Source organism: Heloderma suspectum, chromosome 16 (assembly GCF_057233095.1).
Source record: "Heloderma suspectum isolate Gila_16-S chromosome 16, 16-S_ref, whole genome shotgun sequence".
Lineage (NCBI taxonomy): Eukaryota > Metazoa > Chordata > Lepidosauria > Squamata > Helodermatidae > Heloderma > Heloderma suspectum.
In genome coordinates this window covers 6,235,085-6,262,268 of record NC_139473.1, presented here as the reverse complement: position 1 = coordinate 6,262,268, position 27,184 = coordinate 6,235,085, and the positions used below count along the sequence as shown (strand labels likewise).

The 27,184-nt window shown below is 45.0% G+C and overlaps 1 protein-coding gene across 1 annotated transcript in view; it reads left to right on the top strand.

The window, feature by feature from the left end:
• TBX2 (T-box transcription factor 2) overlaps nucleotides 1-26,080 on the top strand; it is a 38,355-nt gene extending 12,275 nt beyond the window's left edge. Inside the window, exons 3-7 of the mRNA XM_084823317.1 lie at nucleotides 1,956-2,102; nucleotides 7,856-7,932; nucleotides 9,374-9,543; nucleotides 12,187-12,803; nucleotides 24,041-26,080. Of these exons, the coding sequence (XP_084679443.1) occupies nucleotides 1,956-2,102; nucleotides 7,856-7,932; nucleotides 9,374-9,543; nucleotides 12,187-12,803; nucleotides 24,041-24,490 (1,461 nt within the window). The 3' untranslated portion in view covers nucleotides 24,491-26,080. The remainder of the gene's footprint in view (nucleotides 1-1,955; nucleotides 2,103-7,855; nucleotides 7,933-9,373; nucleotides 9,544-12,186; nucleotides 12,804-24,040) is intronic.
• The last annotated feature ends 1,104 nt before the right edge of the window (nucleotides 26,081-27,184 follow it).

Below are 27,184 nucleotides of genomic sequence, written 5' to 3'. Positions count from 1 at the left end.
CGTTATTTATTTAGTTCTACTTTTTAATCCCCCCAATAACCGAAGTTTTCTGGGTGGTTTACAATACGTAAAAAAAAACAAAAAACAAATATAACAACAAAAACTAAAAACACAACATAATTTTAGAAGTCGTTATTTCCAGAGTAATTTATGTTAAGAGTTTTAGGTCAGTTTCCCCGTGTGTGTGTGTGTGTGTGTGTGTGTGTGTATAGACACACACACACATAGATGCCAATGAAAATAAGATGGGTTTGTTCACTGGGGATAAGTGTCATGCGTTCTGGAGGGGTGAGGGTGGCTTTACTCACCTGAAATTTTTGAGTACGATCCTAAATATGTTTACTCTGAAGTAAGAGTGCCAATGAATTTAATACTACTTACTCCCCATAGAGAAACCGTGGGCTTAGTTAGAGCCTTACTTGGAAGACACTAAGTAAATTGCCTTGTAACTTGTGAGACAAGTCTCCATTCAGCTCTGTGGAACTTACTAGAGTAAACATGTATCCTGACCAGGTTATTAAAGCATTGTGAGGGGGGAGGTCAGATAAAATGGACACTTTTGCTTTTTCAAAACCGAAATCCCACTGAGTTAAATGGGGCCAGTTAAAGTCCCCCATTGAATTAAATGGGATTTTGTGCTAATAAGAATAATAAATTGGCAGAAATGTGTCAAAGGAAATCCAGATTTCTCTTCTATAGTTTCCTTTGTTTTTGTGTGGGCCTGCTCTATATGAGAACAGGCGTTTCTTTTTGGAGGGAGGGTGGACAAAAAGCAAACAAAATTGACACTTTTGCATGGTGTCTAACAGCCTCCTAGCTTAAATAATGTCTCTCCTTCTCCACCAATAGAATAAACGTGTGAGTGAGAGAGAGAGATTATCAAATTTGAAAACTTGTTTTGAAAATAGAATACTGAATTGCAAAAAGAGAGAGAAGTCCTACTGGGTTCATTGGAAGGCACAGAGTAAATTTCCTTGAAAGCTGTGAGACAGTCTCCATTTACCTCTGTGGACAGTCTCCATTTAGCTCTCTCTCCCATGTAAGTGTTTGCAGGCTTGGAATCCTATGCACACTTACCTGGGAGTAAGTCCCTTTAAACTCAGTACTCAGTAGAAGTAACTTCTGAATAAACACCCTGCAAATCTCAGGTGCAAATTTACTCAGGTTGAGTAAACCAGGATGGCTGGTTTACTGAAGGGGCAGACCCATTTCCTTCAGTGTTCCTGCCTTGCATTCCCTGTCACCCAGAGCAATTTCCAAAATGCGCAATACCCATGCAGCTAGGGGTACAAAGCACCACACATAACCAAATTTAAGAAGATTGTGTTTAAAAACATAATGCTGGTTTCTTCTCCTAAGCCTTAGGCGACCTCATCTTAACATCCAGCAACAGCCAAGAGTAGCCCCTCTCTGAACCCATTCTAAAATATTTCTCTGCACTGCCCCCTCCCCCCCCCCAAATCCCAAAAACACAACCTGGCAAAACTCCAGGATAAAATTCTGATTATAATCTAGTTTACCTAATCCATTGTACTTCGTTCAGTGGGATTTGCAGTGGGAGCCTATGAAGTTTTACTCTGAAGCAAGGCTGGAGTTCAACAGGCCTTACTCACCGGTAAGTAAGTGTCATAGGGTCGCAGCCCTTATACTTTGATGTCATTATTATTGAAAACATATATACATTGCCTTTTTGGCAAAACGGATTTGTCACCTCTCCTTCCTCCCATTTTTTATTTCCCAAATAATTAACTATATATATAATATCAACTAGGGGAGGGAGAAAAATGTTGGGTGTGTTTACGAACACCTACGACCATGGATAATTTATTTCTTAAAGAACTAATAGGGGATTTGCAAAATGTCCGGGTTTTCTTTTGATCCCCCCCCCCCGCCCCTTCTGGCTTTTAACCATCTCTCTCTCTCTCTCTTTCTCCCTTTTCTTTCTCTGAAAATAGACCATCCTTAATTCGATGCACAAATACCAACCAAGATTCCACATAGTCCGAGCAAATGATATTCTCAAGTTACCCTACAGCACTTTCCGAACTTACGTCTTCCCCGAAACGGACTTCATAGCAGTAACTGCTTACCAAAACGACAAGGTAAGGAAGGGGGGGGGGGTAGAGGAATTTGGGGTGGGGGTGATAAGGACTGAACTTCCTTTGGTTAATTTTCTGGAAACACCAAGAACTCATCTTCGTTTAGTCGTTTTGGGAGGTTCTGGGGTCTTAAACCCGCTTGTGGCCCCCGAGAGCCTATATTCTTCATCCTCGGATTGTGATAATTTGGCTGGTGATGGGAATTAACTTTGCATGTGGTCAGAAGCACTGTCCTCTGATTTTTTCTTTTCTTTTCCGAGTTTCGGGCCTAAGGTTGCAACCCCATGCGTAGTTACCTGGGCTTACATCGATCATAGTAGGGCTTACTTTTCTAGACATTAATTAAAAATTAATTAATTTTCTAGAAATTAAAATTAATTAATTTTCCCCTCAACTCTTCTCTCCTAAGTGGCAGGTGGCAACACCAAACCTAGAAAGAGCAGCCCTGGGACAGTTCTCTAGGGGGCTCCATTGCACCCCAAATTTTGCTTGGATGCGTTGAGGAAGTCCACAAACCAAGAGATAGACTGCTTTTCCACATGGAGGCTCCACCATGGACTTACCCTCTTTGAATTTGCCTGGCTTCCACTTTTTTTTAAAGGAAGCCAAGCAATTCAAATTAAGTTCATGCCCACCCTAACTTTGCATCCCCCCCCCATTGTAACAGTGTGGCTTAGTGGTTATTCACAAGCCTTGGGTTACAAAGCTGGAGAACAGGGGTCACGTCCCCTCTTATCCATGAAGCTAATGAACTGAGTGAACTTTGGAGCTATAAAGTCTACCTTTCTGGGATGATGTGATGATAAAAGGGGGGATCAATGAATGAATTAATTATGAACAGCATAGTAATCTCTGCCTCCTAGGAGTTTACAGTCAATGTCTGGCCCGTTTCTAACAGTGCAATTCTAGGCGTGTCTACTCAGAAGTAAACCCAATAGAGTTCAGTGCGTTTTACTCCCAGGTAAATGTGTATGGGATTGTAGCCTAAAAGGTCCTTCTGAGAGTTGATAAATTCCAAAAGTTAACTTATTTCTTCTTTGGTGGGTTGGAAATATTGAACTCCACAGCCCCTTTATATTGCTAAGGGCTTTAGATAGAAGATGCGAATCAAAGTAAGGTGTGTATGTTATTTCGAGTTTGGGATACGGTGACCAAGTTTTGGGGAGATGGGGGGTAGATAAAAATTGTGGTCCAAACGAAAGAGCACAGCTGAACTATGTTGAACCACACTCACGCCCCAAATACAAGTTAATAATCCGAATGTTTTATGCACACAAGATAAACTTATTTAAACAGGGTTAACTTCCGAGTAAACATGCATGGGATCGGGCTGCAGAGATCCTATCTGTTTCCTCGGGGGTAAGTCCCGTGGTGTTCAGTAGGGCTTCCTCGCAGGGAATGTGCGTTTAGTCCTCAAATCTAAGCCTTACAGCTTAATCCGGAGGTCGGTCTCTCTCTCTCTCTCAACAGTTTCTTTTGAAACGCCACTTCACTTCCGGAGCCAGTTTATAAACCCTCCGGTTGCAAATCGGATTGAAACTAGATCGGAGCCCAGAGCGAGGGAAGGAGTTCTGGAATTTCTATTTTAACTGGTTTGGGTATCTTTATGCGGGCGGGCGGGCGCTAGTCCCTGGCAGGGAGACACACACACACCTCGTCCCAACTCACCCTCCTGCTACAACTCTTGGCTGCGGGAGGTGGAGACCTGCCTTTGAGTAATCGTTAATCGATTATGAACTTTGCCATAAACTTTACGAGGCAAACAAGCCCACCAGGATGTTCTGGGCGAGCTGTCAATTAGGCCTGGAGGCAAAAGGCCGTGGGTGGAGGCCAGCTGTGTGTGCCTGTATAAAAATATATGTCTTAAAAAGCCGGACATCTCATATTTAGAGATTTACTGCTTCTTCTGGACGTGGAAGCCTCATTTAGCTCTCTTTGCTAATAAACGTTGATTTGACCTAGCCTCCTCCATGTATTTATTTTGTAAAAAGCAATTAATAAATATAAGGAGAGGAAGCAGCGTGGACACACACAAATTTCCCTTACATGTACTAATTTATGCAGGGCAAACCGAGGTCGGACCTGACGCTTAACATTGCTTCTAAACGGGAATCTAAACCCAACATCCGCTAGAAGTTACCTTGGCTTTCCTCCTCCGCATCCTATTTCGCATCTCCGAAGTGCGTCAGATGCCCACCAGGACTTTCCCCAGTTGTGCAAATGCTGGCTTTGCTCAGCAGCACTGAGGAGAATCCGTAATGGTTCTCTTGACCACGAAGTCCTGTCGAGTTGCAGCCCTGGTCCCTCTCAGTAGGGGCGCGAGATGTGCCACGTGAGGACCATACTTCATGCGGGATAGAACGCGCTTTAAAAAAAATAAGCCACACTCCCGGTATGATAGAGCAATCCTATACATGTTTAATCTAAAGAAAATCCCATTGAGTTCGGTGATGCTTCTCTCTCTACACACACACACACACACACACACACACACCAATTAGTGAAGGTAGGATTGCAGCTCTAGAGAACTAACTGCATGTGTGAAAAGGTGACAACCGAAGTGCACATTAGAACTGTCCCATCTCCACAGGCTGTAGTCTTGGGTAAACTCGCCTGGAAGTAAATCCCAGCGAAATTTCGGATCAAGTTGTGTATATTATTTATTATATATTATTACTTATTTCGGATCAAGTTGTGTATAGGGATCTGAACGAAGGCAGAGCTGAAGGGAATTTTGCTCTGTCTGCTACCACCCCGGGCTGCTTACTAATGCCCCAAGTTCTGCTTCTTTAGCCATGAGTTCGAGTCCCCAGCGGGCTCTGCTGCCACCCTTCATTTGCACAGAAATCTGTTCAGAATACTGTGGACTTGCTTGTCCAGTCTCAGAAAGGAGCTGGTGGAACTGGAAAAGTCCAACAACAACAAAAGGGAGGGGGGAATCAAAATTATCAGGGTCCTAGAAGACTTGTCCTATAAGGAAAGGCCAAAGTATTCTGGGTTTTTACTGTTAGTTTAGGGGTGAAAAAGATGTCTAACAATGTAGTCCTAAACATATCTGCTCAAAAGTATATAATATACCTGTGAAGATAGCAGCAACTTAACTGTTTATGGCAGCTTTGCCCCCAGATATGTTAGACTAAACTCCCAGCATCTCAGGGAGTTTAGTCCATCACAACACATCTGGAGGACACCAGAGTCAAGGAAGGCTGGTTTAGGGTTTGGAGAAAGTGGATAGAGTGTCTCTCCCCACCACACTTTCTCTAATAATACTGGTGTGTTTCTGCACGTGTGTGTGAGTCAATTAAATGGATTGGCAGGAGATTGAGGAAGGACAAAGCAGAAGATGTACACCAGTTGCTGGGGAACATGGGTGGGAGGGTGCTGTTGCACTCATGACTTGTGCATGGGTTTCCCATCAACAGCTGGTTGGCCACTGTGTGAACAGAATGCTGGACTAGATGGACCCTTGGTCTGGTCCAGCACGGCTCTTCTGATGTTCCTACATTCTTAAGAGGCAGAACTAGCTGGTGGATTGGGCCCCTGGGAGAGATAGCTTTGAAAAGGAAATTCGTCAAATCCATGAGAGGAGGAGATGGCAGAGATGACCCTGCTAAAGTCATAACTAAATGGAACCTCCGTGTAGAGGCACAGTCTATCTCTGAATTTCAGATAAACCGCAAGAAATCACAGAAGGTGTCCACTTCCTTCATGCCTAGGTTGGCCGCTGAGCTGGGATGCCAAACCCAGAAGTTGGACTATTTTATTTATTTAAAGTATTTTTATGTCGCTCCTCAGCTCTGCAAAAAAGGCGCCCAGAACAGCTTGCAATAAATCAGCAAAAGACCGTCCCTGCCCTGCCTGCAGGTTTACAATCTAAGAAGCCACGACACACAAGAAAAAGGAGGTGGGGAGGGAAAAGGAAAATAAGAGCCACCAAAGCGCCGCTGGGTGGCGCTTTCGTGGTTGGTATCTGGTTTTAGATCCGTTTTCGGATTCGTTTTCTTCTCCTCCCCGTTCCCGGCATGAAATATTCCGGATCTGGCCAGAAAGTGGTCCTTTTGTGGCTACATATATGAAATTGTGGAAGAATTGTAGGGTGCGGGGGCGGGTGGAGAGAGAAAGAAAAGCAAATCGTGCATCCATTTTTAAAGCGCGTTGTCCGTGGGACATATTACTAACCCATGAATAATTGAGGGTTCTCCTGTCGCCAGAGCCCATAAAAATTGGTGTGTGTGCGTGTTTTCCCCAGCTCAGAGATAAGGAGAGCTTTTAAACAACACAGCCGCATTTTTCGTCGCCACCTTCCCTCCAGAGGGCTGTGAGAATTGGTTCTGGGGAGGAGGAGAACCGCCTCTCATTAAACCCCAATAAATAATTCAGCTCAAACCTCAGCATCATTTTTAATAAAGCCTGCGGTGTGTTAAACCGGAGGGGATTCGGAGTGCTTTTTTTTAGCCTCCCCATCTGATACGTTAAAAAAAAAAAAAAAAAAGATGCGTTGCTTTCTCATTGACTTGGAGAAGGGGGGGTCTGGGGAGGGCTAGTTTTGCAGAGAAACTATTATTGGATCTCAGAATTCCTCGTGTGTGTGTGTGTGTGTGTATCCTATAATGACATGGTTATCTTGCAGTAGAAGTGGGGAACCTGGCTCTCTAGATGTTATGGGAGTTCAAGTCCCATCAGCCCCAGCTACTATGGCCAATAGTCAGAGATGACGGGAGTTCCAGTCCCACAAAATTTGGAGGGCCAAAGTTTTTCCTACCACTGCCCTGGGAGATGTGAACTGGAAGTTTTAACACACACACAAGCACGCACAAGCAAGAATTAATCTGTGTTTAGTCATTTAGGGAGGAGGGAGCAAAGAGGTACTGGGGTCTTAAACCCACCTGTCAGCCTCATAAGCCTATATTCTCCATCCTCAGATTGTGGTAATGGAAATTGACTTTGCATGCGGTCAGAGGCACTGTCCTCTTAATTTTTTCCCTGGGTTTCTGGCCTAAGGTTGCAATCCCATGCCTAGTTACCTGAGAGTAATCCCCGCTGAACATAGTGGGGCTTACTTTTGAGTAAACTTGCGCAGGATTGTGCTGTAAAGCTGCGCTTCCAGAGTAACCCTATCCCTGTCAGTAACTCAGACGTTAATCCTAGGTGGGTGTATAAAGGACTGTAGCCTTAACCTGAGAGTAAATCCCATTTAATTCAATGGAGCTTGCTTTCTAGCAAACCATGTGAGCGGCTGGTGAGTTCTGTCACAAAGGATATGGGTGTTCTTTTTAAAAAAAAATTCTGCTCCCTGCAACCAATTTTTGTCATTTAAAACTCACCAATATCTCAAGGAAACATCTGAGTTGTTTTGTTTTTAAAGTCCCAGGGTAGTATCCAACGTTAGTCCTACTTAGAGTAGATCCATTGAAATGAATGGGACTTTAGTTAGTCATGACTAACTTCAAAGTCCCATTCATTTCAATGGGTCTACTCTAAGTAGGACTAACATTAGATACTATCCTCAGTTTCAAAGTTTTCTACCAAACAATGGGAAATATAAAGTGTTCTGGGTTAAGAACCGTACAGTGCTTAGCGCCCAGAATGAAACGATCAGGAACACCAGTTAGAAGCAAATCTAAGAATAAATGATGCTTCCCGAGCTAAACCCACCCTTCTTGAGGCCAAAGGGTAGGACAGCAGTGTCCCTCTAGTACCTTTCTTGAATTAAATTATGCTTTCTGTCTGTTTTTTGTTTGTTTATTTACATTTAGATCACCCAACTGAAAATAGACAACAACCCCTTTGCGAAAGGATTTCGAGATACCGGGAATGGGAGGCGAGAAAAAAGGTATATTAGATAAATAAATGTAAATTGGGCATACCTTTCTTAAAATCTTTCTTCCCAGAGCTCCATCTCACCTTTAGCTTATTCATTTTTCCCTGAACCTGGCGCCCGCACACCCAGGTTGGACACCCAGCTCCCACCATCTGCTGCAGGGGGTTGTAGTCAAACGCATCTGGAGGGCACCAAGTTGGAAAATGCTGGCTTGGGGAGCTTTTTTTTTATATATATATTTTTTTAAGGCTGCAACTGGAAATAGACGTCCATGTTTATCAATGGCTGCTGGTATTACTTCCAGTAAAGGAGGCACTATTCTAGGGAGGGAGGGTGCTGTTCCAGTCGTGTCCTGCTTGTGGGTTTCCCGTGGGCAGCTGGCTGGCCACTGTGTGAACAGAAGGCTGGACGAGATGGACCGTTGCTCTGACCCAGCAGGGCTCTTCTCATGTTCTTATGCTTGCTTACTTACTAGACAGTAGCCCCACTAAACACTGGGGGACTTACTTCCAAGTAAATATGCATAGGAGTGTGCTGCGGGATAATAATAGTTATGAACCTGTAGGTCAGTCCTTTTCATGTTTACCTGCTTACTATTATTATATGTGCCATCAATGTGCCCTGAGCTTTACAGTGCACAAGAGGACAGATCCCTGCCCCAGGAGTTTAACGATCTAAAATTTTACATAGGGAAAAGTGGAGGCAGGGCTAAACAGAGATACACACGTGCGCGCACACACTTGTAGTATCCAGTGTTACTAGAGTCTATGTAGAGTAGACCCATTGAAATAAATGGGACCTATGTTAGTCATGACTAATTTAAATCCCATTCATTTCAATGGGCGTACTCTACATAGGACTAACATTAGATACTACCCATAGTCTGTAAGCCAGCCTAAGCATTATATACATTGGAACCAGGAAGTGGGTCTTTTCTGTGGTGGCCCCCAATTTATGGAATGATCTCCCGCCTGTATCATGCTTTAGGCACCAATTAATGACCTATTTCTTTACCCAAGCTGAATGTGTTGCCCAGTCTATTCATTTGTAATTACGTTGTTATTTTAGACTGATTTTAATTGTTTTTATTCATGTTTTATAGCAATGTTTCTGCCAATTTTACTCATTTGGATTGTGTGTTAATGTATATTTTGTGAACCGCTTAGAGATATTTTATATCTCAGTGGCGTATGAATGTTCAGTAGCGTGTGAATTTATTAAATAAGTAATATATATGCGTGTTTTCGTTACACCTGTTTAGGTTTGGTTGTAGGGCTAGTTGCAGTAACCCCTTGAAGGAAAAGAATCCATAGATGCATATGGAGGCTGCAGGACACTTTGTCCTCTGGGCTCTTCCTTTGAAATTGACAAGCCCGGGAGGGCAAGTGTGGATCTGTTTGTGACCGTCTGTTTAAAAGTAATATAATAAAATCTGCTTTTGTCCCTGGAAAAGGAAACAGCTTACGCTGCCCTCCCTACGGATGTATGAAGACCAATGCAAACCTGACCGAGACGGAGGTGAATCCGACGCGTCTTCATGTGAACCTGCCCCTGTTCGGGATTCACTCCACTCGCCTTTGGGTACAGCCCCCAGTCCGTTGAGGGGCCACCGCAACAGCAGAGGTGAAGTTTCCATGGGACGAAAGAACCGAACTGCAGCGACCTTAAAAGGTGCTCAGGTTGCCATCCTAAACACGTCTACTCAGAAGTAAGACCCATTGAGTACAATGGATCTTACTCCCAGGTAAGTGGGCATATGATTGTAGCCTTTGGCTGCATCCTATACCCAGCTACCTAAGAGTAAGTCTCACTGAAATCAGTGGGACTTACTTCTGAGTAAACATTGATAGGATTGTGCTGTTACTGGAGAAATGAAGTCCTCTTGAATTCAGTGGAATGAATTTTGCTTCTGAGCACCATGCCTGGGTTTGCACTGCGTGGCTAAGAATGAACAAATACATCACTGGATCTCCTTTCCTAAACAGCCAGATAAAATATAAATCCGCATGTGTTGGGTGTGCGATCAGAGTAAAATATTATTTTATTTTTGCCTTTCATAGGGTTTGAGTCAGAACAAAGTGTCTACTTCTAACTAATCCCAAACCCACTTACTTCTGAGTAAATAGGTTTAGGATTGTTATTCACTTTACTCATCCAGCTAATAAAGATAGCAGCTTCAAAGAGCTATCAAAGGGAAGAAAACATCCCTACATTTAAGGGTCTAGCCTGCATACTTTTTAAAATCGGTAAATTCAATTTGCACAATATAGGCCTCTGTAAGACAAAGATAAAGGCTCCCATATTGAAATAAACAGCTTCTGCAAATCACAGGCCTGTGTGGGTTCCTTTGGATTCACTGATTAAATCTTTAGGCTGTGTGTCCAAATTTACAGACTGATGTGATGCATGTCTACTAGGAAGTAAGTCCCAGTGATATATGTACAAGTTTGCAGTCCTACGAATGCAATAATATACATAATACTCTGAAGGAAGTTTCATGGAAATCAATGCACCTTACTCCCGAGTAAACATCGTTAGGCTCAGGCTGTGAGATTAGGTGTAAATCCCACTGAATTTGTTGGGGATTACATCAGAGTAAACACTCATCCGATAGGGTTATTCACATTTTTTAAAAGAAAAAACATGTGTTGGGTGCATTTTTATCTTGAGTCAATTTTCTCTCTGCCCCAGCACCCATTTCTTAGCATCCCCAGTAGCAGATGCAATGCTTCTAACACCTTATTTTTCTTCCAATTAACTGTTTCAACGAGGACAATTTCTCCCATCAAAACAGATGGAATTTCTCCTCCAGTGAGGGGGAAAAACCCACTCCTACATGGTGCTTTGTGTTGCAAAATTATGAATTTTTAAATAAGTAAAATAAGAAACTTCCCTTCGGGATAAATAGATCCACAGGTGTCAACGTGGTTCGAGAGGCCCGTTTTATTGTGCATACACATTGGGGAGGGGGCGAACAGTATTACAGTATTTTTATAACCTCCCTCTATTTTTTCGGTAGCTTTGCTACTGAGAATGGTCAATGTTTGGGGACGAATGACCCTGTTCTCTACCGCCCTCTGGTGTCTGCTCTAAGCACACATCTCTCCTTCTCCAACCCTCTTGTTAATTTCTTTCTGGAGCATGTAAATTTCACCACCCTCTAAGCTTTAATTGTAAGGGTTAATCGACCACAACGTTAGTTGATTTATTTTATTTTACTGCTATGAATGAGCGTGATACTTTACAAAAGTCTCTTAACATAAACTAAAGAACAAAAGTTCAGGGCTCTGCCCTGGAGAACTTACAATTAATTAAATAAGGCCTTCTATCAGTAGTCTGAAGTAAGCTGACAATTAATTGATGGGGGATCCAATCCTATATACACACTTACTTGGGAGTAAGTTAATCAATGAATCCATGGTGAGCAAGCTTCCAAGTTAGTGTGTGTATAGAATTGTAGCCTCCATCATTAATTGCCGCCTTTTGAGTAGGAATGCATAGGAGTGTGCTGTAAATCGAACTTATATTGATGGGAATTTGCAATCCATGAATTCATTGATGAGCTGAAATGTTAGTCCTGCAGAGCTGTAAGTTTCAGCCCTAAACTTTAAGGCTTGTATACCTTTGAGGTGATTTGAATTCTGGGTGCGTTACTATAATAGCACAATGTGTGTCATACTGTACTCAAAAAGGAGATATTAAAGCTGGCCTTTCCTTCTAATGAGGTATGGTCAGTTCCTTGCCCTGAAGAGCTTACGATGTATTGATTGCATTAAGTCAAATTTTAATCCATGGAGATGTAAGTTAAGGGCGTGCGTATCGACTTTTGAGGTCATTTGGGTGCTGGTGTGTTTACTGTAAGGGGTGTCATATCCTGTAATTAAAAGGAAGCTATTGACAATAGCTGTTCCTCCGAACAATCAGTGGTAAGTTTGGCTTTTATTAAATTATCAGCTGTTTCTCACTGCCTTGAATACTGCAAAAACACTGCTTCTCTAGAGGTTTGGGTAAAATAAATCTCTGTGCTCTTTTATTTAACTAGAATTGTTTAAAACACAAAGTGATAAGTCAACTAAAAATAATTATTTAATCCAGCAGTGCGGAACCCGTGGACTTCCAGACTCCAATTCCCATCAGCCCAAGCCAGCAATGCTTGGTTGGGGATGATGGGAGTTGTAGTCCAGCAACATCTGGAGGGCCACAGGCTTCCTAGTCCTGCTGAATTTAATTGATTTATTTTAAAAAATGGCTTCTCTCTCCACGCAGAAGACAAAGGCAGCGATCAAGAGCTGGACAAACTCCCAGAAGGGAAAAGGCCCAGTCCCGATCCGGGAAACTGCAGCCCCCGCAGCAGCAGCAGCCCCCACTTACAAGGGGAAGAGAGGAGTAAAGAGCAAGCTGGCAAAGCCAACGAGAGCTCCAAAGACAGCAGTGAGGGGACCATTTTCAGCCCCCTGGGCTTGGAGAAAGACAAAGTTGAGGGCAGGAGGAAAGACCAGCCGTTGCAACACGAAGGCTCCAAGAAAGAGGCTCCAGGAGATTGTGCCCCTCTGGGGGGCAGCAAGGAGGCCTTTGCCCCGCTGATGGTGCAGACAGAGAGCCCACCACACCTGAGCGCTGGGCACCTGCAGAGTTTGGCTCTTTCGGGCCTCCATGGGCAACAGTTTTTCAACCCCTTAAGTGCCGGGCAGCCCTTTTTCATCCACCCAGGACAGTTTGCCATGGCCCCCGGGGCCTTCTCTGCCATGGGCATGGGACACTTGTTGGCATCCGTGGCAGGCGGCGGGAGCCTGGAAAACGGGGGGCTTTCGGCTGCGCAAGGGACCACTGGCACGGCCACCCCCTTCCCCTTCCACCTCTCCCAGCACATGTTGGCTTCTCAGGTAAGGAGGACAAGGTGACAATGGACCTTGGGAGGGGGCAAAGGAACGGGATTGACTGTCATGTGAATGACACTGCAGCAGAGCAGGGGCCAAGCTGAGGTGAGGGCAGCATTATTCCCAAATAGAGCGCATGCTTTGCGCAGAGAAGCTCACTCCCCCGTCAGTTCCAGTTAAAAGACCGAGGCAGCTGGTGATGAGAAGTCCCTTCCCTGCCTGAGACCCCAGACAGCTACTGCCGGTCAGAGTAGACAATATTGAGGTAGATGGACTGACTTGGTATTAGACAGCATCCCATGTTCCAGTGACGGTTCTATATTTGGGGGTGAAGGGGGGGCAACTCTCTGCCTCTCTGCCCCCCACTTGTGGCAGAGCACCCACACACACACATAACCAGATACATTGGCTCCAATTCATGGCACACAGCTGCCGATTGGCATGTGTGATTTTCTCCTTCCCTCCTCCGACAATGTCATTAGAAGGTTATCTGCCCTGCTCTCTGCCCCACCAGCCCCAAGGATAACCACTCGCTATTTCTAGTCTGGGGCAGTATAGCTAGGGCTGACAGCAGCAGCCCGGGAGGCATTGACTTGAGAGGTTAAGCCCCATGGAACACAGAGGGGTTACTTCTGACTAAACGCACGTAAAGGCAGCCTGGGTGAAACTGAGCTGTGAGCCAGGGAGGTGTCCAGTTGAGAACTCATTCTTGCCAGCCATTCAGACTGGGCCTCAACTCCTCTGTCTGCCATATGGGTACAAATTATAGTGACCTTCCATAGGTGGTTGTAGGAAGGTTTACAGATGGAAGTAAAGTGTCCATAGTTCTGTTCAAGAGGTTATAACTATTGGAGATTGACCTGGGCACTTCAACTGGGGTGTTTCCAACCTTCTACCTCCAAGTTGATAGGTCTCCCAAAGGAACCCTCCACCTGGGAAAATATCCTAACGCGTATATCAGAAAGATGAGGCTGGAACACCAGAAGGAGCGAAGTTGGGACTGCGTCTCGGGCAGGCTGACATGGTGTTTGCTTTTGAGAGTTTATGCACTTTGGTTTAAAATAATAATAACAACAACAACAACAACAATTGGCAGTCATGTGGCCAACATTAGTTGGAAATCATTGACTTTAGCGAACAGTGTTTTATCCATTCAGATTAGATTCCAAAACAGAAGGCCCAGGAGGCAGTTTACTTCTCCCAGGCTGAGTTTTGTGTTTTTTGTTATTGCAATGTAGTGTTTCAACTGGAGGGGGAGGAACAGTGTGGCAGGAAGGGGGTGCCAGTGAGCAGAGAAGTCCCCATCAACAATTTCGGGCTCCTGATCAGCTCAAAATTAGCCCTACTTGATGTCATTTGTGGAAAGTAAAGATTCTCTCTAGGCAAGGTGACTTTTGTGAATGGGAAGAGGGCATGTGTGTGTTTTCTGCCTCGTAACCCATTGATGCAGCTTTCCACAAACTGGTGTCCCCCACATGTATTGGACTGCAATTCCTATCATTCCCATATATGGCACAACATGGCCAATGGTCAGAAATGCTGGGATTTGTCATCCAAAATGTTTGGAAGGCACCAAGTCGGGGAAGGCTGGGCTACAGTGTTGGACTAGGACAGCGCTGAAGAGGCCCCACGTTCAAGTCCCCACTTGGCTGCAAAAGTCATAGGGTGGACTTGAGCCAGTCACCTATCTCACAGGGTTGTTGTGATAAAATAAGGTGGAAATGTACACCCCTGTGAGCTCCTTGGAGGAAAGATAGGGTATAAATGTAATAAAAATATAATAAAAATATTGTATTTATTTATTGCATTTCTATACCGCCCAACAGCCAAAGCTCTCTGGGCAGTTCACAACAATTAAAACCACAACATGCATAATAAAATACAATATAAAATGTAAAAACTTAAAGCTACAATATAAAAGTACAAACCAAGATAAAACCTAGCAGCAAAACAGAGGTTTATAATACTATAATAGATTTACACAGCAGAGCTGAAAGACTAAAATGCCTGGGAAAATAAAAAGTTCTTCACCTGGTGCTGGAAAGAGATGATGACCATCATCGCCTGCCACACACAGCCCATTTAATTATAGATCTGCTTCTCTCATTTCTCCCCTTGCTTTCTCCTGATCTCTTTCCATAATCTCCACCATCTTTCTACATAACCCTCTTTCATTTTCCATCTCACAAACAAAATAATTAAAAAAGAAAATGACAATTGAGCCCTTAGTGCATGTAATTCACCTTCCGTTGCCCCGCCGCCCTGTTTTCAGACCCTACCCACTCATTGAAGACCAATGTTCAGAACATGGGGAATTTTGACAGCAATCCTGAAACAATAATAATGTTTAAAGAGCAACCCTTGAACCCATGTTTCACTTTCAGTCAGAAGCCATTTATTTCAGAGGCATTCACACAGTCTACCATGTGAACGTGAGAAAGCCTGTTCTTGGATCAGACCGAAGGGCAATTTAGTTCTCCATCTAACTAAACCAAACAGACATCTCCCGGAATAAGTTGGCCATTAAATATAAATCACCAACAAAAGAGGAAACGCATCACCAAAGAAGAGGATGAAAGAGGACAGTGCTTATAAACTGTGCCTATGCTAATTTATATGTATTGATGCAAATTTGTAAATGATAATTATAACTTAAATAGAAATACAGATCATCTTACCATAGCATGGAAGCCTGTGACCAGGTGACGTGTGTGTGGGTCTACCTGTTAGGTACTAACTATGGGTGGGCAACAGGTCTTATGGTTTTTCAGCTTTAAACTGGGATTGGACAGCCATTCAAATAGAGGGCACCTATAAATAGAGGGTGGTCCTCTGTTAAAGAGGACACATGGCCACCCTGTAAGGAAACCCATACCCAGAACATGTGGCTGGGCTGGAGAACATGAGTAGAGGATGCTCTTGCGTTCTTGTCCTGCTTGTCATCTTCCCATTGGGTCATCAGATTGGCCACTGTGGGAACAGAATGCTGGATGAGAGAGACCTGGAGTTAGGTTGTTTGGTAGCTTCCTGTGGTTGAGTGCATCATATAAGTACACCAGAATGCCTCTTTTCATCCACATTCTCCCCAACTGTGCATTAAACAGATAATATTATCTCACCATATCATTAAGGATGTGAGGGTCTGTTTGGTGGTGGTTTTCTTTTTTTAACTTTATGGACTCAGAATAAAGATTTAATTTGTATTCCTCCATTCCTCCGCCCCTTCCACGTTATCCTCTGTAGAGCCCTGTGCAGATGTCCTGACTGGCTTGAAGCTTCCCAGTGAGCTGAACAGGGATTTGAACTCAGGTTTCCCCAAAAGTACAGGCTTCTCCACACAAGGCTTTTTATCCCGCAACTTACTGGGGTTTCTGCTTCCAGATTCTTTGCAGGATTAAGATTGGCTCCTTACATGGGCTGACACAGGCTTTTTTCTGGGACTTCCTTTGTCTGCAAGTTCCACATGTTTCATTATACAGCCACTAGATGGTGCTGTGTTATAGGGGAACTGTGCAATTTCACACGGCCATTAAAGCGGATTAATATTTATTAGTGCATTATCCCCAATCTTTTTAAAACTGGGGTAAAGGTAGAAAGCACAGGAGATGCCCTAGAGGTTGATGCCATCGTGTCAAGGACCTGCAAACTTCTGTGAGTGACCAGTCACGAGCATGCAATAAAAGCCTCATGTAGAAATGCTGTATATCAGACACTTTCCCTAGGAGACTGTGCTAGAGAGATGAATTTGTATTTGTCTTTTGTGGGGGTAAGAGGTAGCTTTTGTCTGTGCCATACTCCTTACTACCCTGATTGTGACAAGGAGGACACGTCTGAATGAAATGAAAGACTATGTTTTGACAACAACACCCAGAATTCCTGACCATGTTGGCTGGGAGTTGAAGTGCAAACATCTGGAGGGCAGCAAGTTAGGGAGAGCTGTCTGCATTCCGTTCCACTGATAAACAGTTTTTACTGTTAGAAATGCTCTCCTAACATTTAGCGGAAATCAGCTTCCCTGCAATGTTGACCTGTTCGTTCTAGTCCTGCCCTCTGGAGCAGCAGAGAACAAGACTGCTCTGCCTTTTGTGTGACAGTGTGTGTGTGTTTTTCTGGTGTGGTATCCAGAGTTGCATTGACAGAATTGTTGTTGTTAACAACAACAACAACAACAATAGTATTATTTTGTTTTGCTGGTATGGTATCCAGAGTTGTTACCAGAGGCAAGGGGGGGGGGCAAACTACAAAAGCGTGCAGCTAAAATTACAACAAAAATATACCAGCCTATTGTGCTTAAAGCTCTCCCTGCCAGGAACTAAGCTTCAGGAGAGGCACTTCAACCTTTTAGAATTGAAGGACAGGGGCGACTTCACAAAAGCGGGGAAGCCACCAAAGGACCTGTGGCGGTCGAGGGAAAGGGACCATGGGGAAAGGGGTGTGGCCTTCAGTAGACCCCTAGGGGGATTGGGATGCCAGAAGGGCCAAATACCGGCCCCCCGAGCCCTGAGGTTCCCACGCCTGGCTTAAGGGATAGAAAGATCAGCGCGCATTAGCAGAGTGCAGGCTTTATATGTTCAAGGGTCCCAGGTTCAATTCCCGGTATCTGCAGTTAACAGGGAATGGGGGAAACCTCTGTGTGCATGTCTGAGGACCTGGAAAGTGACCATAGTGAGCTCGCTGGGCGAACAGCCTGACCTGGTATAATGTAGATTTTGGGGATGAGACAGGAGTGGCACGGCACAGGTATTTGGAGGGAGTTCGATCTTGGTTTCTTTAAAGCCACTGGGGTGGCTAGAGAAAGTCAGGATTCTTTTCCCCAGCTCAAGGGCACAACATTTTATTCTGAGGGTTGGGCTGTGCTGTTGGCCAAACCTCAGTTGAGTCTTCACCCATCTGTTTTAACGTTTTCTTGCCACTCTTCACCACCAAAGGCTCTTCACAGAGCCGTGTGCATAAAATGATACAAACAATATAATCAACTAGCGACAATAACATGAGACAGAGACATAAAAGCTATAAAACCAGCAACCATAAACCCAGCAAACCAAAAACATCGATCAATCCATTTAAAATCAATCTAGATTGAATTAAATTTGCAGTTTTCTAAATACTCCTCCAGTGCCCAGGAAACGGGGAACATTTTAATTTGGCACCAAAAAGAATACCAAGTCGGTGCCAATCGGATCTCCCTTGGGACAATACTTGGCTAGATGAACCAATGAGCCGATAGGATAAAGCAGCTTCATAAGGAACACTGGGAGGGGGAAGGGAGCTACCCCCCCCCCCATTCCTTGGGAACTGGAAGACCTATCAGTGAAGGCTGGTGGCTCTAATGTCAGTGGGGTGGTGAATCCGCTCCAGGTTTCAGTCAGAACGCTAAAAGAGCTATGGCTCCTTTAGCGTTCTGACTGGTTCTGAGTGAAACCCGGAGCGAATTCAGAGCCACCAGCTTCCACCAGCCAAAAAGTTTCTAGACCTTATGGATACGAAGAAACCCTTAATGCAGGCTTCTGGCAACCCGGCGCCCTCCAGATCTGTTGGATTACAAACACGATCACCCTCAGCCAGCAGTGTGTGGGGATGATGGGGTTTGTAGTCCAACACATCTGGAGAGACTTCAAACCCTGGGGTTGGGTGAAGGCTGCTCTAGAGTATATGACAAGCAGATGCAGGATGTAAATAGTTCCTCTTTTCCTTGGCCTAGGATTTGCGTGTGTCTGTGTGTTAGTGCAGCAAAAACAGAGCTCGAGATCCAGTATTGTACGTATAGGATAAATGTCTAACTAGCCAAATAATAAGCCCAGCTTGAGTTGGCATCCGTTGATAGGCCATACTATGTGCTTTGATTTCACACCCAATTTTGTCATCGCTTTATTTATTTATTTGTGATATTTATATACAGCTAAATATAATAAAAGCCCTAAGCAGTTCTCATATAAATATTAAAATCACATTTAAAATACAATATTAAAAACAATTCCAATTCCAATGAAAGCAATATGAGGAGCAGTAGGAAGGAGCAGCGTGACGAATTTAATTACAGCCCGGGGAAAGCCTGGGTGAACAAGTGTGTTTTAGGAGGCATTTGAAAGATGTCGCGTCTTCTGCCTCCCGAACTGCACGAGGGAGGGTTTTCTCAAAGCGTGGGTGCCACTGCTGAGAAGGCCTGCCATGCGGGTATCGCATGGCCACATCCCGTTAATTTCAGAATGGTCAGCGAGGCCTCCTCTGACAATCCGAGAGGTCGCCTGGGTATGTCTAAGGGAAGGTGGTCTGCTGGGTATCCTGGTCCCAAGTTGCTCAGGGCTTTGCATGACAATAACATAACCTTATATGTGGCTCGGTCGAATTTTGTGGCAGCAACAGCATAGAAAAAGTTTCTCAGCCACAGGCAGGCACTGCTGTGAATCCCTTGGTACGTAGCATATCCAGTGATCAAAGTGGGTGAAGTTCTTTCTTCATTTTCCTGGAACTCCCATAGTATCCAGCCACAGTTCTATGCAACACAGCCAAAATGCTTTTCCAGGTCAGTTCTCTGTACCTCTGTCCCAGCCTTCTCCAACAACCTGTTGCCCTCCAGGTGTTTTGGTCTACAACTCCAAGCACCATCATCCATTCTGGTGGGGGCTGATGGGAATCGAAGTCCAAAACATCTGGAGGACCCCAGGTTGGGAACGGTTGCTCGAGCCTGCATCTCTGTCTATGCCCACTCTTTTTCATCGCTGGATGGGCCGGCTTGCACAAGCGATGGCACATTGCCAGCTGACAATGACAAACCAATACGGTTCCAGATGCCAAGAGCTGTGGGCAGAATTAAGGGGCCGAGTGTCCTCTTTTGCAGGGAACACTCCTCTATTGCAAGGGATGACCAGAGAATTGCCCTTTATTCAAAGGTATCCTCTATCTGAAGGGCTATCCTGCCCAATTTGATGTAAAGCTAGAGAACCCTAAAAAGTGTTACCCATCCACAGTTAGCACCTGGACAACTGACTTAACTGGCCAGCACAAATATGTTGCCTGGGCTGTGGCTCAGTGGGTAGAGCACCTCCTTGCATGCAGAAGATTCTAGGTTCATTCCTCAGCATCTCCAGGTAGGGCCAGAAGAACTCCTCCTGGAGACCCACTGCTGCCAGTCAGTGTTGACAATACTGGCCTAGATGGGCTGATGGGCTGACTCAGTATAAGGCATCTTCCTATGTTCCAGCTTTCCTATTTACATTATTTTTATTTACTATTTATTATTACATTTATGGGCCGCGGTGGCTTAGTGGTTAAGACGCTGAACTGCAAACTGGAAGGTCAGCAGGTCAACAGTTCGAGACCCAAGTGCCGCGTGACGGAGTGAGCTCCTGTCTTCAGTCCCAGCTCCCGCCAACCTAGCAGTTCGAAAGCAAGAAATTGCAAGTAGATAAATAGGTACCGCCTCGGCGGGAAAGGTAACAGCGTTCCGTGCCGGCCACATGACCACGGAAGCGTCTTCGGACAGCGCTGGCTCTTCGGCTTAGAAATGGGGATGAGCACCGCACCCTAGAGTCGAACACAACTGGTTGGGGACACCTTTTTACCTTTTTATTACATTTATATCCCTGCCTTTCCCCCCTCTCTCGCAAGGAACCCAAAGTGGCTCACATAGCCCTCCTCCTCTCCATATTATCCTCACAACAACTCTGTCAGGTAGGCTGGGCTGAGAGCCAGTGACGGGCCCAAAGTCACCCGGGGAGCTTCATGCCTGAGTGGGGACTAGAACCCAGATCTCTCAAGTCCCAGTCCAACACTCTTAACCACTACACCATGCTGGCTCTCATTGTAATTAAATTATAATAATTATGTATACATATAAATTACCCTATGCACATTTTATGCAAATTGGTTATGCGTTTTTTTGGTTATGCATTTCCTTGTTAGGGGCGATTCGGAAGCACAGTTTCTGTGTGGGTGCAGAAGGGTTATTACACCTGACGTCCAGCCACGTTGCCCCTCTGCAATCCCTTGCGTCCCACGCCCAGTCACTCCACTCGCCTACCGTCGGCTTCTATGTTGGTCCAGCGCCAGTCAAACGCTTTGCTTTTTTTCTTGGTTTGCCCAGACACCCTTGCGTGCAGAGCAAGGCTGCTGAACCTCTTCTAGCCTGGAGGTCACATCTATTTTTTGGAGAAACTCGGGGTGGGGGATGCACACTCCAGTGGTTGGCAGGATGGAAGACAAAAGGGGCGTGAGCCGAAAGCAAAAGGCGGGTTCAAAAATACCAAAACATAACAAAAACACCAGGATAAATTCTTCTTCACACTCCTACTGCCAGGAACTAAGCTTTAGGAGAACCATTTCAAACTTTTATTCTCATTTGTTTTTAATTCTTATATTTATATCCCACCTTTCTTGCATCATGGAACTCAAGGGGGCTACATGGAGTTCCCAGGGGGTCTCCCCTCCAAGCATTGACCAGACGCAGACCTGCTTAGCTTCAGCAAGGTGGCCGCCTCATGTGCCTTCAGACTATGGCCTGAGACATAGAACAAGGGAAAGCTGTGCAAAAGCCGGGAAAACTCCAAGTGATTGCCAGTTGTGGGAGACGGGGGGGGGGGTGGCCAGGGGAAGGAGTGTGGCCACGAGGTTTAGTACCCCGAGGTACAGAGGTGTGAGTTATATTATTGTTATAGATTTAACTGTTCTATCAAATTGTACTCCCGTTTTTCACTACATCCTGTGACTTGAATGTTCTCTGAATTACATAATACTTCTTGTTCTTCCGTTATTTTATGGATGCTGTGTTAGTAGGCCTGTACATGCCTACGAAGAAGTAAGGATCGCACCCTAAGAGTTTTATATTTGAAGGGTGGCATAAACATCTTTCTAAATTAAGACTAGAGCCCTATACACTCTTAACCTGGGAGTAAGACTCAGTGGGTCTTACTTCTGAGTAGGCCCGCATAAGATTGCTCTTTTAAGCAACGTTTGCTATCTAGACAGGAGTTTCTTCTGCCTGGGATGGAAGGGTAGCAGCGTTGTGCCCTTTTATGTTTAGGCAACAGAGGGATGGGAATGCAATTTAGCCACAGCCGTTTCTAGTCCATATGAAGGGGTTGAGGAAAAGTTAGCTGCTCTTTCTGTTGAAAATATATTAGGAAAAGCATATGGCTGTCCTTTATCATATATGTTATTGTATAGAATTTTTCAAAGACAAACCTCCGCAGTGTCAGTGTGTGAAAAGGTTACCTGAAATGGCAGTTTTCATATGCTTGTGAACAAACGTACTGCATGATCCCATTTCATGTCTTTTGCTTAAAAAAAAAAAATAAACAGCTGTCGGGAGTGGGCAAACAGGATCAGGACAATGGCACATGGGGAGGGAGTTTAACCCTCCTCCCCACTGTAATTCCAGTGAAAATCTCCTCTCTCCTCTAAGCTGGTATTTCCCCCCCACCCCGATCTCCACACGCAAAGAAGTTAAGCTGCTATTGGTGCTAATAGTCCCACCCCCAGGGGATTGAAGGAAGACCTCTAAGACAGGGGTGGACAACTTCTGAGGGTTGGGGGCAGATTGATTCCCCCCAGGGCCACACCCCTGTCCCCTGCTGCTGTTCTGCCAAAAATCCAGCTGGAATTTGGTGCCAGAGTGGCAGCAAAAAAATGGGGTCACTTTACTTTTTAGCTGATCTAAGACAACCAATGACCATGTTGGCTGTGAATAATGGGAATCATAGAATAGTAGGGTTGGAAGGGGCCTATAAGACTATCGGGTCCAACCCCCTGCTCAATGCAGGAGTCCAAGTCAGAGCATCCCTGACAAATGGCTGTCCAGCCTCGTCTTGAATGCCTCCAGTGTGGGAGAGCCCACCACCTCCCTAGGTCATGGGTTCCATTGTCATATTGCTCTAACAGTCAGGAAGTTTTTCCTGATGTTCAGCCGGAATCTGGCTTCCCGTCACTTGAGCCCATTATTCCGTGTCCTGCACTCTGGGATGATCAAGAAGAGATCCTGGCCTTCCTCTCTGTGACAACCTTTCAAGTACTTGAAGAGCGCTATCCTGTCTCCCCTCAGTCTTTTCTTCTCAAGGCTAAACATGCCCAGTTCTTTCAGTCTCTCCTCATAGGGCTTTGTTTCCAGTCCCCTGATCATCTTTGTTGCCCTCCTCTGAACTCGCTCCATCTTGTCTGCATCCTTCTTAAAGTGTGGTGCCCGGAACTGGACACAGTACTCCAGATGAGGCCTAACCAATGGGAGTTGTAGTCTAACACATCTCTGTGGAAATCGGTGAGGAGGGGCATTCCATCCCACATGCTGAGCCCATTCAGGGCAACATCAGTTATTTGTCAAGTCAGTTGCAACTGTCTTGTAATTTGTGCTGCCAATGCCTGCCGAGGCCTTTGTGCTCTTCAGGAACTGGCATCTTGTTCCACAGAATGGAATCCTTACCTCCCCTTAATATTCAGTGGGCCGGTTTGCACGATCATGGCAGCCCACCGTGGCTGATTTACAATGACTGCCCACCTGCACCACAACCCACCGTGGCTTAAATAAGCCACGGTAGCTTGCGGCATGTGCAGGTGGTCATTTTGAATATTCAGCCCCTGGTGGCGGGTTGCCGTGGTTTGTCATGTTGTCCAAACCCAGGAGGCAGGGGTTGTTTGACAGTTAAACAACCCTGAAAGAACCCTACAACAGACCATGGGTTAAATAAGCCGCGGTGAGCTTTGGTGATCGTACAAACTGGCCCAGTGTATCTTCTCTGCTTAACGTCGGGAGAAATGGTAACAGGAGGGAATTTTGGATCCAGTTCCTAACCCATTCTCCCCCAACCTGGTGTCCTCCAGATATGTTGGACTGCAACACCCTCGATGCCCAGCCAGCACAGAGCTAAGCTGGTCCTTGATTTGGTCAGTGCCTAGATGGGCAATTTACCTTGACATCCATCATGGCAGAGTGGGCAGATCTGGTTAGCGCCAAGATGGATAGATTTTCTCAGTGCCTGGATGGATAGATGGATTGTGAACTGGTCAGTGCTTAGATGGGTAACCCACCTTGAGACCCGTCATGGCAGAAAGGGTGGTTCTCAATGTGGTGGTGGTCGTGGTGATGATGATAATTCATTAGACGTGTGCCTGCTAGAAAAAGTCAAAACTGGTTAGAAGATGGTCATCCTAGCTTCCTGTAATTCTTTGTTTGGGTCCCTGTTTCTTCTTAATTCCATTGCTGGTGCTTCTGTAGCTGTGGAATCTCAGGTCTTCCTTTGTTGTTCTCGTTTCAGGGAATCCCGGTGCCAGCTTTTGGCGGACTCTTTCCTTACCCGTACACCTACATGGCGGCGGCCGCTGCCGCCGCTTCTGCCATGCCAGCAACTAGTGCCGCCGCCGCCGCCAGCTCGTTATCCCGGAACCCCTTTCTGAGCAACGCCCGTCCTCGCCTGCGGTTCAGCCCTTACCAGATCCCGGTTGCCATCCCGCCCAGCACCAACCTTCTCACCACTGGTTTGACCACCAGCTTGAACGCGGGCTCAGAAGGCTCCAAGCCCAGCAGCAGCCGGGAATCCAGCCCCCTCTCGGATCTCCCTGTTCACAAATCCAGCGGCCAACGGGTGTCTTTGTCCCCCAAGGGCTCCTTAAAGGATTCCATCAATGAACTCCAGAACATCCAAAGACTGGTTAGCGGCTTAGAGAGCCAGCGAGAAGTCTCTCCTGGCCGGGAGTCCCCCAAGTGACTGGGCACGGAGACGGTCCCTAGAAACAGGGCGAGACGATGCCGGGGAGAAGATGTGTACAGCACAGTATAAATATTTATTTTTTAAAGAGGAGTGGGGTTTTAGGAGGGGGCAGGGGAGAGTTAAGGAAAAAGACTACCAGGTCTGAGGCCTACAAGGGTCGCTGGGATGGAACAACAACTGAAGGAGAGCACACTACAGCCCAGCAGTATAACTTGGTGGGGAAAGTATGGGATAACACTGTCGCTAACCCCGGGTTCTGGAGCTCACTCTTTCCCCTGTCCCCAGTTACACACATTTCCTGGCCTTGATTCTAGTGGAATATATAGAGACAGCCCTGAATTCTTCTCGTCCACTTCTTTGGCTTGAACAAGATTGAGGCCCCAACAAGATTCTCTGTAGTATACTAATAAACTTATGGATGGATGATCTAGGCCATCATGGCGGAAGATGATGCTAAAGGCCACCTACGTTTATCTCCATTTGTTTCTAAATCAACACTGTCGGAAAGGCATTTTGCTATTTTTTTTCTTTTCTTTTTTGGCTTATCCGGATGAACTCTCAAAATGTGGACACTGCTTGGGTCCTGTTATCTAAAGCAAGGAGAGTGGGGGAAGACTTTTTTTTTTTTTCCAAACTACAAACTCCAGCAGATTGAACATGGGATGTTCGTTTGAGACAATATATACGAGAAAAGCAAAACTTTTAGAGCCAACGTCCATCTACCCACCACTCTTGGAAGGCCATAAGGAAATGAACCAAACAACCCAAACTTTCAGAATTGGTACAGTCCGTGTGACTTTCTCTCTTTCTTTCTCTTTTGGACTCTCCCTGTGTACCAGGAAAAAAAAAAGGAAAAAGAAACCTAATATTTATGGATTAAATGGTAATTTGTGTAAATAAGCTATACGAATCCCCAAATATGCAAAAATTGGTATTAATTTATTTAGAATTGTACATTGGAGTGTACATAATTAGAGTTTAACTCATCACATTTAATTGTTCTTTTTTCATTTTAAGTGAGCATACATATTGTAAATGAAGTCCTATTTAGCTCTTTGTGAATGGAAGAAAATATTGGTTTTCTTTTGACTTTTTGCGTCTAAACAAAAAACAAAAAAAAATTGTTTATCCCACCTGTTCGAAGACAATCATGTGCCATCAACACCACTTTTAGGACATGAGGAAAAGGAAGCGAAACAACGTTGAATCCTTTTCAAGGGACTTTACAGGGGACACCATCCCTCTTCCCAATATATCATCACTGAAATAGCAATTCAATACTAAGTGAATGAATGAAAGAAAGAAAATCTCTTTTACAGTGTGGGGTATACAAATATATATATATGCAGGAATAAACCTCAGGTTTTTATTTTTCACTCCAGAACAACAAAGGGGAGAACGCCCCACCACAAACATTTAAAACTAAACTAAAATTTAAAATATCACCTGGACAGTGTGCTATATATTGTTTTAATTTTTTTTTTTTAAGAGATGATTAGAAATGTGCTGGTTATTCGGGTATCTATCTGTTCAATTTTTTTGATGAGTCCTCTCACATCTTTCAATAAAAAATATTCAAAGAACACTTTTCTCTGGTTTTCTACTTTTTCTTTGAACATATGAAGCAGACTAATGGAAGCAGTCCAGCCATGGTGGCCAAGTGTCCTCTTTTACAGAGGACAGTCCTCTATCTGAAAGGCTGCCAGAGGACTGGCCTCTATATAAAGCAGGGGGTCAGAACCTCTTTCAGTCCCAGGGTTTAATTTCTTTTTATTTATTCAGTTTGTATGCTGCCCAACAGCTGAAGCTGTTAGGACATGAGGAAAAGGAGGGAAACAATGTCGAATCCTTTTCAAGGGACTCTACAGGGGACACCATTCCCCATCCCAATATATAATCATTCAAATAGCAATTCAATATCAGTGCTGAAATTCTGTTTCAGAGAAGCTCTTGTTTGCTGCATTCTACTGGCCGGGGGGGGGGGGGGCAAAAGCAGGCAGGGCAAATATACCCCAAATCCCAGCGTATTTGGTCTTGAAGCTCTTCCTGCCACTAGTGCAACCTTAGGAGAGGCATTTCAGTGTTTTTAGAATGGGGAATGAACACTCCACAAAAGCCAGGGAACTACCAAACCATCGGTGGCTGGCGAAAAGAGGGCAGGAGCCTTCTGGGAAACTCTGGAGGGCTGGATTGGGAACCCCTCGACAGTCACATTCGAGTCCCAGTCCTGAGGTTCTGAACTCTTGAATTGAAGGCATCCTCTGCTTCAGTGGGGGCTTTGATGTCAGTGGGGTGGCAAATCCGCTCTGGGTTTTGGTCAGATCTCTAAACGAGCTAGCCAAGGCACGGGAGTTCTGATTGAAACGCGGGGCGGATTCACCGCCCCACTGACATCGGAGCCACCAGCCTCCACTGCTTCATTTGAAGCCCTGTTGTCCAATTCCGGCTGAAAGTTAAAGACCCAGAAGAACCATTGCCCGTCCACAATCAGCGCCAGTACCGCAGACTGAACAGGGAAGGGCACACACAGATCACCCACTCACAGTCTTCTGCACTATGGTGAGAGGTACGGCATATTTCTATTTAAATTCGAATACTCCCCCCCCAAATTTGCATCCACGCATATAAATTAGCAGATGTCCATTTTATTTATTTATTTATTTACAATATTTGTATACCACTCCGTATTGA